The 13569-nt window shown below is 32.8% G+C and overlaps 1 protein-coding gene and 2 pseudogenes across 1 annotated transcript; 1 reads left to right on the top strand and 2 right to left on the bottom strand.

Moving 5' to 3' along the window:
- Nucleotides 1-1212: 1212 nt before the first annotated feature.
- LOC120149571 lies at nucleotides 1213-2710 on the top strand (annotated as a pseudogene).
- Nucleotides 2711-4493: 1783 nt separating this feature from the next.
- On the bottom strand, nucleotides 4494-6184 carry LOC120149853 (annotated as a pseudogene).
- Nucleotides 6185-10105: 3921 nt separating this feature from the next.
- On the bottom strand, nucleotides 10106-10854 carry LOC120149770 (vegetative cell wall protein gp1-like). The gene has a single exon (XM_039162478.1). The coding sequence runs from the start codon at nucleotides 10836-10838 to the stop codon at nucleotides 10422-10424; it is 417 nt and encodes a 138-aa protein (XP_039018409.1). The 5' UTR covers nucleotides 10839-10854; the 3' UTR covers nucleotides 10106-10421.
- Nucleotides 10855-13569: the final 2715 nt, after the last annotated feature.

Here is a 13569-nt window from a genome sequence, read left to right as displayed (position 1 = left end):
TAAAAGGTAAAGTTTCGATCCTAATTACTTACCCTTGATTGATTTGAAAATATCCTTTAAAAAAAATCGAGAAATGTGTTAGATAAACAAAGTAAAGAAAACAAATAAGATATAAGGGAAAAATAATATAAATAAAATTAAATAAATAATATAAGAAAAAAAAATAGTAAGAAATAAGACAAAAAATGGATTCTCTAGGTTAGTAGTATATAATATAATGTTTAATAATAATAATGATAAAGACACAAGGTTTTTAAAAAAATAATAATAATATAATAATAATGAATAAAAAAACGAAAATAATAATAAAAATAATATAAATATATAAAGTTATAAGATATATTACATAAATAAAGAAATAATCAAATAAAAATAATTAAGAATATATATATTTAATAATAGGTATATAAATAAACTATTAAAAATATAAAAAATATATACGACTAGATAAAGATAATTACAATATATATATAGTAATATTAGACTTATAAGTAAAATATTAAAGAAATATATATATATAATAATAATAAAATATAGTAAAAAAAATAAATGAAAATAATTTAATATATATATATACATATAATAATAATAACATGAATAATAAAAATAAATGAATAAAATATTCATATAATAAATAAAGGGAGTAATATAGATTTTTAAAAAGTTCTTCACCTCCTTTAATCGAAAATCAAACCGGTTTTTAAAAATAAGCCTCGGGTTAGATCTACGTTCGAAACTTCGAAACCCCACCCATTTTGGTCATCGGCGCAACCCACGTTTTGGGTTATTCGAACCAAATCTTAAGAAAAATAACGTGCACATGCAAAAGAAATAAAAAATAAAATGCTACCTTTTATTTCCTTTTCGAATCCTTTACAATAGTTTTGCTTTTGTATCTTCCCGTGCTTTCCTCTATGTTTTGTGTGTAAATCGTCTGTTACAATGGTGAGTTACAATGACTATTTATAGTGCTTGTGGATCCTATCTTTAGGAATTTAAATCTTAGTAAAACTCTATCATATTTTTTAGGAGTTTGAATTCTAGCAAAATTTTATCTTATTTTTAGGAGTTTAAATTCTAGTAGGACGAAAATGTGTGTTGAGATAATGGCCTAAACTTGTCCGTACCAGCTAAGAGCGTTATCCGTCCAGTGAGAAAATATTAGTTGATGAAGCAAGTTGGCCATTTCTTTTCATGGCAGCAGCCAGCGATTGAACATAAATATGCATGAACATCCCTTCCCAGTTCGCTATTAGGAACCGTGTCTCATTCTCTTTCTCTCCAGCCGCCGTCAGTCTCGCCATGGACGCCGCCACTCTGATCGGTTCTCAGCCCTCGAAACTGACAAGCGTTAAAGCATTAGCTGAATCGCTTCATCTTTCTTCCATCCCTTCCTCTTACACCTTCCCGAAACATGCAAATGATGAAGCATATTCAGGCACAACCGAATCAATCCCCATCATTGATTTCTCTCTTCTCACCTCTAGTAATCCTGTTGAACGCTCCAAAATGATCCAAGAGCTTGGAAATGCCTGTCAGGACTGGGGCTTCTTCATGGTATAAATTTATATCTCCATCGCATATGCCGCACTGTACTTCTCGTTCAATCAATTTTAGCTTTTGATAATTTGGTTTTGTTTTGCCTCAGGTGACCAATCACGGGGTGCCGGAGAGCACGATGAAAGCAATGATCGAGGCCTGCAGACAATTCTTCGAGCTAACGGAGGAAGAGAAGGGAGAATATGAAGGGAAGCATGTGTTGGATCCAATAAGATCAGGTACCAGTTTCAATGCATCAGTGGAAAAAGTCCTATACTGGAGAGATTATCTCAAGATTTTTCAGCACCCTCAGTTTCACTCACCCAACAACCCACCTGCCTTCAGGTTTTTCTCACTTAAACTCTCATTAACTGCAGCTTACGTAATCATATTTGGCATATTATCATGTGATTTATTAGAATGGAATTTAAGATGTTTGAATGCTATATATATATACATACATAGCCAGTAACCCAGTTTTACCCGAATGCTGTGGTTTCAGAGAAATTGCTATGGAATACAGCAAAAGAGTCCGGCAAGTGGCCAAAGAATTAGTGAGAGGAATATCTGAGAGTTTGGGGTTAGAAGAAAACTACATCGAAAAGGCCGTAAATCTGGAAAACAGCCTTCAATCATGATAGCAAACTTGTATCCGCCATGTCCGCAGCCAGAGCTCGCAATGGGGTTGCCCGCTCATTCAGATCATGGCCTTGTGACTCTCCTAATCCAAAACGAAATCGGAGGCCTTCAAGTGCAGCATAATGGGAAATGGGTCAACATCCACCCTCTTCCCAATTCATTTCTAGCTAACATTGGAGACCATGTTGAGGTAAAAACTCCAAATTCCTCAATTTTTTCCCCATCCTGCTTTTGTTCATTACTTCTTTTACTTTAGATTTTGTGCAATGGCAAGTACAAAAGTGTTCTCCATCGAGCAGTGGTTAACAACAAACATGTAAGGATATCCATAGCACTGTCGAATGGACCGGCACTGGATGCAGCTGTTAGCCCGGCTTCCAAGTTCTTGGAAGATGGTTGGAGCCCACCAGCATATGGAGCAATGACATATAGAGAATATGTAGAGCTTCAACAGAGCAACAAGCTCGACGGGAAATCTTGCTTGGAACGTATACGAAACTCATGAATGTAGTTTCTACTGTTAGATTTATCTGTATTAAAGTAGTTAAGTTCAGCTATTTGATTAAAGTTGGTTTGTAATCTATTAATTAATCGGATAGAGCTATGTAAGTCGAATAGTTGTAATGCACTTGGGATCTGATTTGTACTCAATTAATAAAGGTATAATGTCAAAATTCGTACTTTTACATTTAATTGAATAATTATTTGGTCTCTATTTTAATCACTTTAATCATCAATGTTTCATTTTGGTCAAAATATAAAACTTATAGTTTAATTATTAAATTAATTATAAGTTCATTGTTGAAAATCCGAATCAATTAAATTAAATTGGTCTAGTGCCCCTTTCTAATTGCCTCCTCCACATCATCTTTTGAATATACACACTGTTCGGTCTCGAGCCCCCTCTACTTATGGGGTTCGTAGTAGTGGATGGTGTTCTATTAAGTCATTCCTCGTAGGGGGAGGTGGCTTCAGAATTTTAGAATTATCATCTTAGTAGAGGATCTCAAAAAATGACGTGTTGAGGGGCGTGTAGATGGTTTAGGCTCCGAATGATCTCCTCCCTGTCAGTCAATCACGTGAACTCGCCAACGATTGTTCGATCGGTCCCTATTATCTCCCTATTACCCGAGAAAGAGGAGCTTCAGTCACCTTTGATTCACCCTCAAGGACTCATGAAACCTCGACAAAGGCCTTTGGTTCCTCTTGGTCCGTTGCTCTGCGAGGTTGATTGTGGGGGAGTTGAGCTCTAGCCAGTGGTAGCTATGAACCCCATTTCCTCCTCAATATATATGTCAGCCACCTCATACAACTAGTTAATTTTTGTTTGATTGTTGCTTATCAGGGGATACTTCAAGGGCTCATGTTGAAGCCCATAAATGTAAATAGAGATTACCCACCCATTTGTCAAGTCGCAGATATTGTGGTGGCTCTAGAGAATATCCTCGTGTAGCCCCTCAAAAGTCCATCAGGCCTCTAGACCGATTAAGCAAACTGGCTTTCAAGCGATGGATGGCCCTGTTGGCCAAAAATTGACTGATGAACATGTGTGACAACTGGCTTGAAGTACGAGGGGTAGGAAGCTGCCAATATCTGGGGGCATGAGGAGACTCTGCTCCTCCACAACCCAATCCCATCTGACATTGTTTATAGCACGGTGGTCATTAATCTGCCTTTGTATGATCTGTATATGATTTCTCTACTCGGGTCGACATGTTCTTGCTCACTCCTAATTTAGATGAAGGGCCGCAGTTGGAGGTTTTGGTAAACAGAAGAAGAGATATACAAGGAGTGGAAGAGGAAGAGATTGAGAGAGAGAATTCGAAGTTCACTTTCTAGCTATGCATCTGACTTATATATGAACCTTAGTATTAGTATCAGTGTCAGAGTTGGGATAATGACGACTATCCATAGGCCATCTAATCACACATATATGACTTGTTAGGTCGTAGATTTGGTTGTTGAAGCCTCGACTTTTATCTCTTGTAATTTCACCCTAATAAGGTGAAATTAAGTATAATAGGGATAAGATTAAAATCAACAATAAAATATAAATCTAAACTTAAATATATTGCAAGTGCTGCAATGAAAACAAAATAAATCATTAAGACATTAGATTGAATACGAATATAATAATAATAATATTATTATTATTATTATTATTGTTATTATTAATATATAGAAATAGAATAGAAATTGATCCATTATGGGTGGTCCAATGCATTCACCGGAGCCTTTCTAAACTCCCTTAATGATGGTGCGTTTAAGTCATTTTCGCTTAAAAGCATCAACGCACCGAGCTCCAGACTTCCAGTGACATCAAACGGTCCCTAAATTACTTTGTTTCGTACAATTTCCAAGCAAGATTTCCCGTTGAGCATGCTGCCTTGTTGAAGCTCTAAATATTCCCTATATTTCATAGCTCGGTATTCCGGTGGGTTCCGCTCATCTTCCACCAACTTCGAAGCAGGGCTAACAACTGTATCCAGTGCCGGTCCGTGCGGCATTGCTATGGATATCCTTACATCTCTGTTATTAACCACGGCCCGATGGAGAACACTCTTGTACTTTCCATTGCTCAAAATCTTGCATCACATTAAAACCATGTTTGATTAATCAGAATCAAGTATTTAAATTATAGTTGTGGTCGAATTTTTGGTTACAGTGAATTTGTGGTGATTACGGCAATAACATGTATTATTAATGTCATTGTAGGTATGACGTTTGTGCATAATGATTTCAGAAGATGCTTTTATCATTATATAACAATCATTGTTCTAACAACAGACCAAAAAAAACAATAGGATGGGGATAAAAAGCGTGACGAAATTGGGGTTTACCTCAATGTGGTCACCAATGTTGGTAAGAAAAGAATTGGGAATGGGGTCGATGTTGATCCATTTCCCATTGTGCCGCACTTGAAGGCCACCGATTTGGTTTTGGATTAGGAGGGTCAAAAGGCCATGGTCTGAATGAGCCGGCAACCCCATCGCGAGCTCCGGCTGCGGACACGGCGGATAGAAGTTGGCAGCCATGACTTGCAGGCCATTTTCCAGGTTTAAGGTTTTATCAATGAAGTTATCTTCTAATCCCAAACTCTCAGATATTCCTCTTAGTATTTCTTTGGCTACTTGCCGGACTCTTTTGCTGTATTCCCTAGCAATTTCTCTGAAACCATATGCATTATGAGGAGTAAAACAAAGTGGGTCAAATTATGTATTTAGTCATTAATCTATTTTTGCAATTTTTTTGTCACTTGATTATTTTATAAAAAAATCATATTTAAATATATATTTTGACCGTCCGTTAAAATTTGATGTATCATTATAAAATAATATCCTATAATTATTGAAAAGATAAAAATTATTATATCAACATTTCTGTTCATTTTTTTAACATAGATGAAACCTGAAGGCAGGTGGCCTGTCGGGTGAGTGGGACTCGGGATGCTGAAAAATCTGAGATAATCTCCAGCATAAATTTTATCCACCGATGCATTAAAACTGGTTCCAAATCTTATCGGATCCAACACATGCTTCCCTTCATATTCTCCCTTCTCTTCCTCCGTCAGCTCGAAAAATTCGCCGCAAGCCTCGATGATTGCCTTCATCAAGCTCTCCGGCACCCCATGATTGGTCACCTGAGATGCTCAAACAGACCAAATTACATCAAAAACCTGAAACTGATTGAAAAAGAACTCTATATGAGCGTGTATATATGTATATACCATGAAGAAGCCCCAGTCTCCACAGGCTTTTCCAAGCTCTTGGATCGTTTTAGACCGTTCATCGGTGTTACTGGAGGTGAGAAGAGAGAAATCGATGGTGGGGATTGATTCTTTTGTGTCTGAAAATACTTCATCATTGGGGTGTTTTGGGAAGGTGTAAATGGAAGGGAGAGAAGAAAAACCAGACGATTCAGCTAGTGCTTTAACGGTCGTCGGCTTTTGTGGTGGTGATGGGTGAGTCGCAGCCATGGGGAAACGGAGTCACGATTGTTGATGGCAAACTAGAAAGTGAGAAGGGGACGCATGTATAGTACGTTCTTGATAATTCTATCTTCTCATTTTTTGGGTGCTGCCAAGATAAGGTGGTGTCTTTTTTCTATAATATGATTGTTGGTTGCGCATAAAATCTGTGTTTCTTTACTCTGCTTAGGGACATTTTTTGATTATCCAATAAAACATCTATATATTAATTAGTAAGGTATAAGGAAGTTACATATTTATTCACCCAAATTTTAGTATTTCTATTGGCCATTAAATTATAAATATTTTTAATTTGACTCGTTTAGGTCAATCGAATGTTAATTCTTTAAGGAACTGTTATTATTCCTTAAAGTCCTTAAGGTATAAGGAATTGTTGTTAATTCTTTAATGTAGTTTTATTGTTCAGGTAAATTTATGCAAACCCCCTAAAATGCTTCTCTCAAATTCATATTTTTTAAGCTTATTGAGAAGGATGTTTGCCCTTGCTGGAGAAGATCAGGCTTAAGCTTTAGCAATGGTCGAGCAGGATGCTAAGCTGGAAGACTGCAGCTTATCAGGCCTGTGTTGATTGGCATTACTAATTTTTGGTGCAGACAGTTGATTTTGTCCATGGTTGTGATTAACAAAGTTAACCAGTTATGCATGTGTTTCTTATGGAAGGGTAGAGATGTTAGCGTTGTAGGTGCAAAGGTTAATTGGTGCACTGTGTGTTCCCTACAAGCAGAAGGGGATTTAGGTTTAAAAGATGTTCGTTGTTGGAACAAGGTTTGTGTGATTTAGCTTATGAGGGCTCTGCTTGCTGAGGAGGATTCCCTTTGGGTGGCTTGGGTTCATTCCTATGTTCTTATGGGTATTTTTAGGTGCTAGATGTAAAGCTGATGCGAGCTGGAGTTTGAAGAAGATGTTCAAACTTAGAAATGAGGCTTCTGGTGTCCTTACTTCAGTCTCGAGTGGTTAAATGATTAATGCAACCTGGATATGGAGATGGATTCGAGATAAGCGGCCTCGTGTCCCTTGGTAGAAGCTTATTTGGTTCCTTATGCACATTCCAAAGCATGTTATCATTGCATGGCTGGCTATTTTGGACCGTCTGCATACTAAGGATAGACTTTTAAAAATGAACATTATGGTTGACTCTGTCTGTGTGATTTGTGTGAATGCTTTGGAATCTAGGAATAAACTTTTCTTTGATTGTCAATTTCCTGTGACATTTTGGGGAGAATATTACGTTTGTGTAATGTTGCTAGAGTTGTTCGCGGCTGGGATTACTAGCTGGCTTGGGCCTGTGCTTTAAAAGATAAAACTCTGTGCACTTTCATTATTAAAACTGCTTGGAGTGCTCATTTACACTGCGCTTGGGAGGAAAGGAATCACAGACAATTTAGGGGGAGATCTCATACTGCTAATGAAGTTTTTGAGGTTATCAATGATATTGTTAGGATTAAAGTTAGGGTAGATGCATTGATATTTCTAAACCTGTATATGGAAGGTTCTGTAATGCTTGGGGTATAGTTTAGTCTGGTTGGCTACTTTGATTTTGTGTTTTTAGCTGGTTCTGGGTGTTGGTGTTCCTTGTTTTTGTGTGGCTAACCCTCATATTCGTATATTGTAGTAGGTTTTTTTTTTCTGCTTCTGGGATAAATAAAAGCATTTTATCCAAAACAAATTCAGATTTTTGGACTCCTTTTGATTCACCTATAATAATTCGATTTTTTTTTGAAATAAAAGCAGCTAAACAAGGAAAATGTGAAAAATCCATCCTAAAAACTCGAACAATAGATAGATACAAAATGATATGTCCGCTACGACAAACGAACCACGATAAGAGATTAAACTATTGAAAGATCACCAATAAAACGCAAGTCAAAGCTAAGCATCTTGAGAAAATTATATACGAACGTAGGTTGCATATCTAAATCCAATTCGAGAGTCGAATATCTGAAAGATCAACGGGATAACAAACAAGCGTCATCTTGATCAATTATGACGATCTCAAATCCAACCTTAAAATTAAACAACAAGAATAACCAAACAATTGAAAAAGAAAATAAAAAAATGTCAAAAGTAATGAAAATCGTGCCATAAAGATAAAATTTATTAAAAACAAAAGAAAGATAAAGATAAACAACAACAACAACAAAACCCAATTCCCATATGTATGGGGTAAGGGGGAGGTAGGGTAGTAGGTTGCCCCCAACGCCAGGTTGAGAATAGCTTCTGTGAAAGACCTCCGCAGTCAAAAAATTAAAAATATAGATAAAATGCAATGCATTTATAAATAATTACATAAATACATAGCTAAACAGTATTCATATGCAGTCATTAATACCATATGTGCTTCTGTAATGGGGAGTAATCCCTGCAAAATAATCCCTGCGAAAGAATCTCTGTATATAGACAGAAACATAAGACCCGACTAAATTTATACAGAGGAAACATGACGAGAATGATACACAGAAGACAACGATATCAAACCCAGTTCTAATCATTCATAAATACCAATAACAGAAAAGTATAAAAAGTATAAAGATAAAGGATAAGAAAATAAAGAAATACTGGTGGCGGCAGCAACACTAATAAGAATTTATACTTAATTAGATAAGAAATGAGCCCAACTAACTATTGAAAAGGTTATCTTTGAACTTAAGATTAAAAAAAAGGACTAAAAGTGTGATTTACCTATTGCGAAAGCCAAAGGGCTGATATCTGATTAATTGATGTTGAATATGATTCATAATGAATAGATGAGCCCAAGAAGAGGCCTTAATGCATTACAAGATTGAAATATTCCCAAGTGTCAAATGATCAAAATGCTTTCGCATACTAAAATAAGCGAAATGTCTTTGCGTATTGAAATATTTGAAGTTAAAAACTGATTAAATATCCTTATTAATGGAAAAAAATAGATATAATTGTACAAATTAATATGGATATGATTCAGTCGAATCAAAATTATGTATGATAATAAAATATTCTATCTAAATTATGATTTTTTTTTTTACAAAAAAAATATTTTATTAATAATATAAATAATGTCGACGAAAAGTCAATAAATTTTCAACAATTACACCAAATTAACTTAAAGAAAAACAAACAATCAGCAAGCTACTGTGCACTAGTCGTTTAAGAGTTCAAATTTTATTTAAATAAACTCATACATACCAATGGTTAACTCAAATCCTTCATAGTTGTCTATCATTTTTAATATATATATTATAACATTATATATTTAGTTTCCATATGATACAAATTACATAATATACTTAAATAAAAAAAAAACGTATTATGAAACTGAAAAACAAGATGAATCGGACTTAGGTATTGGATATTGAAGTTAAGCTTAGTCATATTTTAAATGAATCAATTTCTTTGTTTAAATTTATTTTTTTTAATTTAATATTTATTTTTTAATTAATTTAGGGTAAGTACAAGGTAATATCTGTTCAAAGATAACTCTTAACCATTTGATATGGAACGCTCATACCCGTAGTAATCATGGTACTCGAACCTAATACCTTAAAGAATAGCACACATGACGAATTTACGTTGTAGGTGGGAGAGGAAATTATCCCCAAATTTGATGGTTTAATTTTTTTTCTAAATTATAAATATTCCCAAAATTATTACAATTAAGCCTTTGTATTTCTCAAAATTTATTGATTTAATTATTTTTAGGAGTCACCTCTAATTTTTTTGGTTTAATTATGTTCTAAGATCCGTTAATTTTAAAATTAATAAAATTGAACCATAATTTCTTTAAATTTTATGATTTATTCAATTTTAATTTATTTTAAAGTTAATCAACTTACTCTTCAAGGTTAAATCCGACTCGTGCCTGATCACTCACACAAATAATATATGTAGCTTGAGAAAATGTGAAACAAAATGCAGTAATTAGGAAAATTGAAGGCAAGTTCAAAGACCAAAGAGCTTCTCATGTTTTATTATTAATCATAACTTGACTTGTAAGCAACACACGACTCAAACAAGAAAGACTGAAAGGTAGAGAAAAGCAGCAGAGCCCATCATAACAAGCGCCCGAAACGGAGGAAAGTATTGGCAGAGATGTTAACGGCGGAAGTGGTGGCAGTGTAGGTGAAGATGGTATCGGACGCAAAGAAGGTAGCTTCTCTGTTTTTTTTATTACTAATCATAACTTAACATCTAAGCAACACACGTACGACTCAAACAAGACTAACAAGTAGAAAAAGGCGGCAGAGCCCATCATGAGAAGCGCACGAAACGGGGGAAAGGTTCAAGTTATTGGCAGTATTGGAGGAATTATGACTGGCGGAGGTCTTGGGAATGGAGGAAGAAAAGATGGTAATGGTGGAATGACTGGCAAAGGTAATGGCGGAAGTCTTGGGAGTGGAGGAAGCAAAGATGGTAATGGTGGAATGACTGGCAAAGGTAATGGCGGAAGTCTTGGGAGTGGAGGAAGCAAAGATGGTAATGGTGGAATGACTGGCAAAGGTAATGGCGGAAGTCTTGGGATTGGAGGAAGCAAAGATGGTAATGGTGGAATGACTGGAAAAGGTAATGGCGGAAGTCTTGGGAGTGGAGAAGGTATTATGTTGATCTGCTGGAGACGGCGAGCTGCCATGCTAAACTGGATGCATGAAAATGAGAATGCAACGAGGAAAGCTAAAACAAAATAATTTGAAGAACCCATTTTTGAAGGAAAAATGGGTAATTTCAGTTTGAGTTTTGGTTGGGCAAATCAATGAGTATTTATAGGCTGATAAATTAAGTGGATGGTTCAACTGGCAACTGTTGAGGACTTTTTCTATTCATTTTGGTTAATTTTTGCTATCAATCTTTATAAATTTAGTCATTGTTAGCCATTATACTTTAGTCGTGCATTTTAACTATATTACGGGTGAGTATTTAATTAAGTCGAATCGAGTTAAAAATTTCGAGTTGGTAAAGTTGATTAGTCATATTTTATAACTCAAACTTTATTTGAATTTTTTTTAGACGAGTTCAAAAATTCGAGTCAAATTGTTAGAGTTTCTGTATAAATTTAATAGTAAATATTTATAATGTTTAATTATGGTACTATTTGATTACAATTTAAACAAATTTCTATAACCATATATGGCATACATATAAATTTCATCATATGTAATATACATATATCACGCAGAATTGAGGGAATCGAGTCGAACTTGAAAATCAATCTACTAATTACTAAAATTTTTGAGTTATTTGAGTTATATTTTATAATTTGATTCGAATTATTTTTTAAAGTCGAGTTTATAGAATTAAAGTTAATGAAGTTTAGTCGAATTTTTTATCGTCGAGTTTTGCTCACTCATAATCTATATTTTATAAATTGTTTCTTTAGTTCTAGAATAAAATATTTACGGATTGTATTCATACTAGAATTTTAAACTTCAAATTAAATTAGAGAATAATGAATAAATATAAAAAAATAACCATAGTAAAGGATTAATAACAAAATATAAACCATTTATTTTCTATTATTTTTTCTACCTTCTCGTCTCTTTCATTGATGGAAACTAATTAGAGCTTTTGGAATAATTGAGGTTTTAATGGAATTAAGATACCCAACCCCAAGTTGATCTCATTGCTTGCTTATCTAATTTTAGTTCAACTAAGCCAGTTTTGAGGTTTTGAGATCATGACTTTAACTGACGATAGACTATTAATTTAGCTACCATTCATATTATTAAAAAGTTTTAAAGCTTACCGGTTGAAGTGAATTAGATTATAATATGTTTTAAAAAAGTATAGTTATTTTTAGTTATTTTTTAAATTTATATAAAAGAAAGAAAATAAAATATATATTAATATATTGTGTTTTTTTAAAATAAAATATTTTAATTGTTTTCTAATCAGATTAATATTAAATATTTTAGAATATTTTACAGTAGTTTGAGTATTTAGTCCATTAAATTTATATAAAACATCAAACGTTTACTCTCTTTTTTCATAAACCATTTCACTAATTTGTCGAATAAATTGTAAAGAATTACTGTTTTATACATAAAATATATTTAGATAATATAATAATTAAGTGATTAAAACAGAACTAAAGTGATAGTTAAATGATTAATACATAGTTTACTGTTAAACCATTGTCTTCTAGATATATTTTAACAAATATTTAAACAATACTCCATCTGTCTCATTATATGAGTTTTTATTGACTTTTTTTAAAAAAAAATATAACTTATTTATTTAAAAATATAAAAAAATATTTAAAATAATTATGGTCAAAATTTTACATTTTTTATTTTTAAAATATCAATAAGAGACAAATTTATTAGAACAGAAGAAATAGTATTTTTATGTGAAAACTATTTTTGTTTATTTGAATTTTAAAATTCTAAATCATAAACCTTCAATCTTGATTTTGTTGATTTAAATTTAAATTTAAAAATAATTGATTTGATGATTAATTAAGTAAAAATTCAAGGTTAATAGACTTAATTTCAAATTTTGGGCACCTTTAAGCGTAGTTTTTTTTTAACGAGTTAGGATAATTAAGGCTAACAATAGAATAGCTTGTGCAGGGCTGTCAAAAGGTTTATTTGTTTGTTTGTTTTTTTTATTGATCTAGAATAATTATAAGATAATATCTGTTTTAATAATCATTTAATAATAAAAGTTTAAACACCGTTGTAGTTTTTGGTACTTGAACCTGAGACTTTTAATAATAACAATTATTTTTTAACTCCTAAGATAACTTGATTCGTGCAGAACAGACAAAAAATTATACCAATCTACACAATATGATTATCATTTATTCATTTATTAAGTTATTAATGTTGTCCGGTTAATTAAAAAGGTTTGAATTTTATGATTATTTAAATGGCAAGTGTACAATGTATTATTATTTATAATTAAGTTAACAGTTGTTTTCAATTATTTAAGAAGTTTGAATTGAGAATTAAAGGGCAATTATGTAATGTGAATTTATTAATTTGGATATTAATTTAATTAAGAATTAAAGGGCAGTCATCTCATAAAAATGTTAAATTTTCATATATTTTAGGCATTTTCTTATATTTTCAATTGATAATTTATTTTCATTCATTAAAATTTTACAAGTTTTTATTCCCTTATAATTTTATAAATTTATTTTAATCTTGATATTAGATTTTGAATTTAAATCTAGATAATTTTTCATATAACTACATGTTTATTACCTAAACTATTACTTTTGTCTCCTTTTGATATCTAAAGTTTCATTTGTTTAAAAATCATACGTAAGGTTTACTTTTTATTTCGTTTTGGTACCTCGCCTTTCAAAATTTGTACGTGGTATTTTTATGGGTAAATTACATCATTCACCACTCAACTATCTTCTCACTCCTATTTTGGTCACTAAATTTAAAAAAAATCAATTTAACTACTCAACTTTTAAATTGCTCATG

Source organism: Hibiscus syriacus, unplaced genomic scaffold, assembly GCF_006381635.1.
Source record: "Hibiscus syriacus cultivar Baekdansim isolate YM2019G1 unplaced genomic scaffold, ASM638163v2 tig00111008_pilon, whole genome shotgun sequence".
Lineage (NCBI taxonomy): Eukaryota > Viridiplantae > Streptophyta > Magnoliopsida > Malvales > Malvaceae > Hibiscus > Hibiscus syriacus.
The sequence above is the reverse complement of the archived record's forward strand: the minus strand, read 5'-3'. Positions and strand labels throughout refer to the sequence as shown.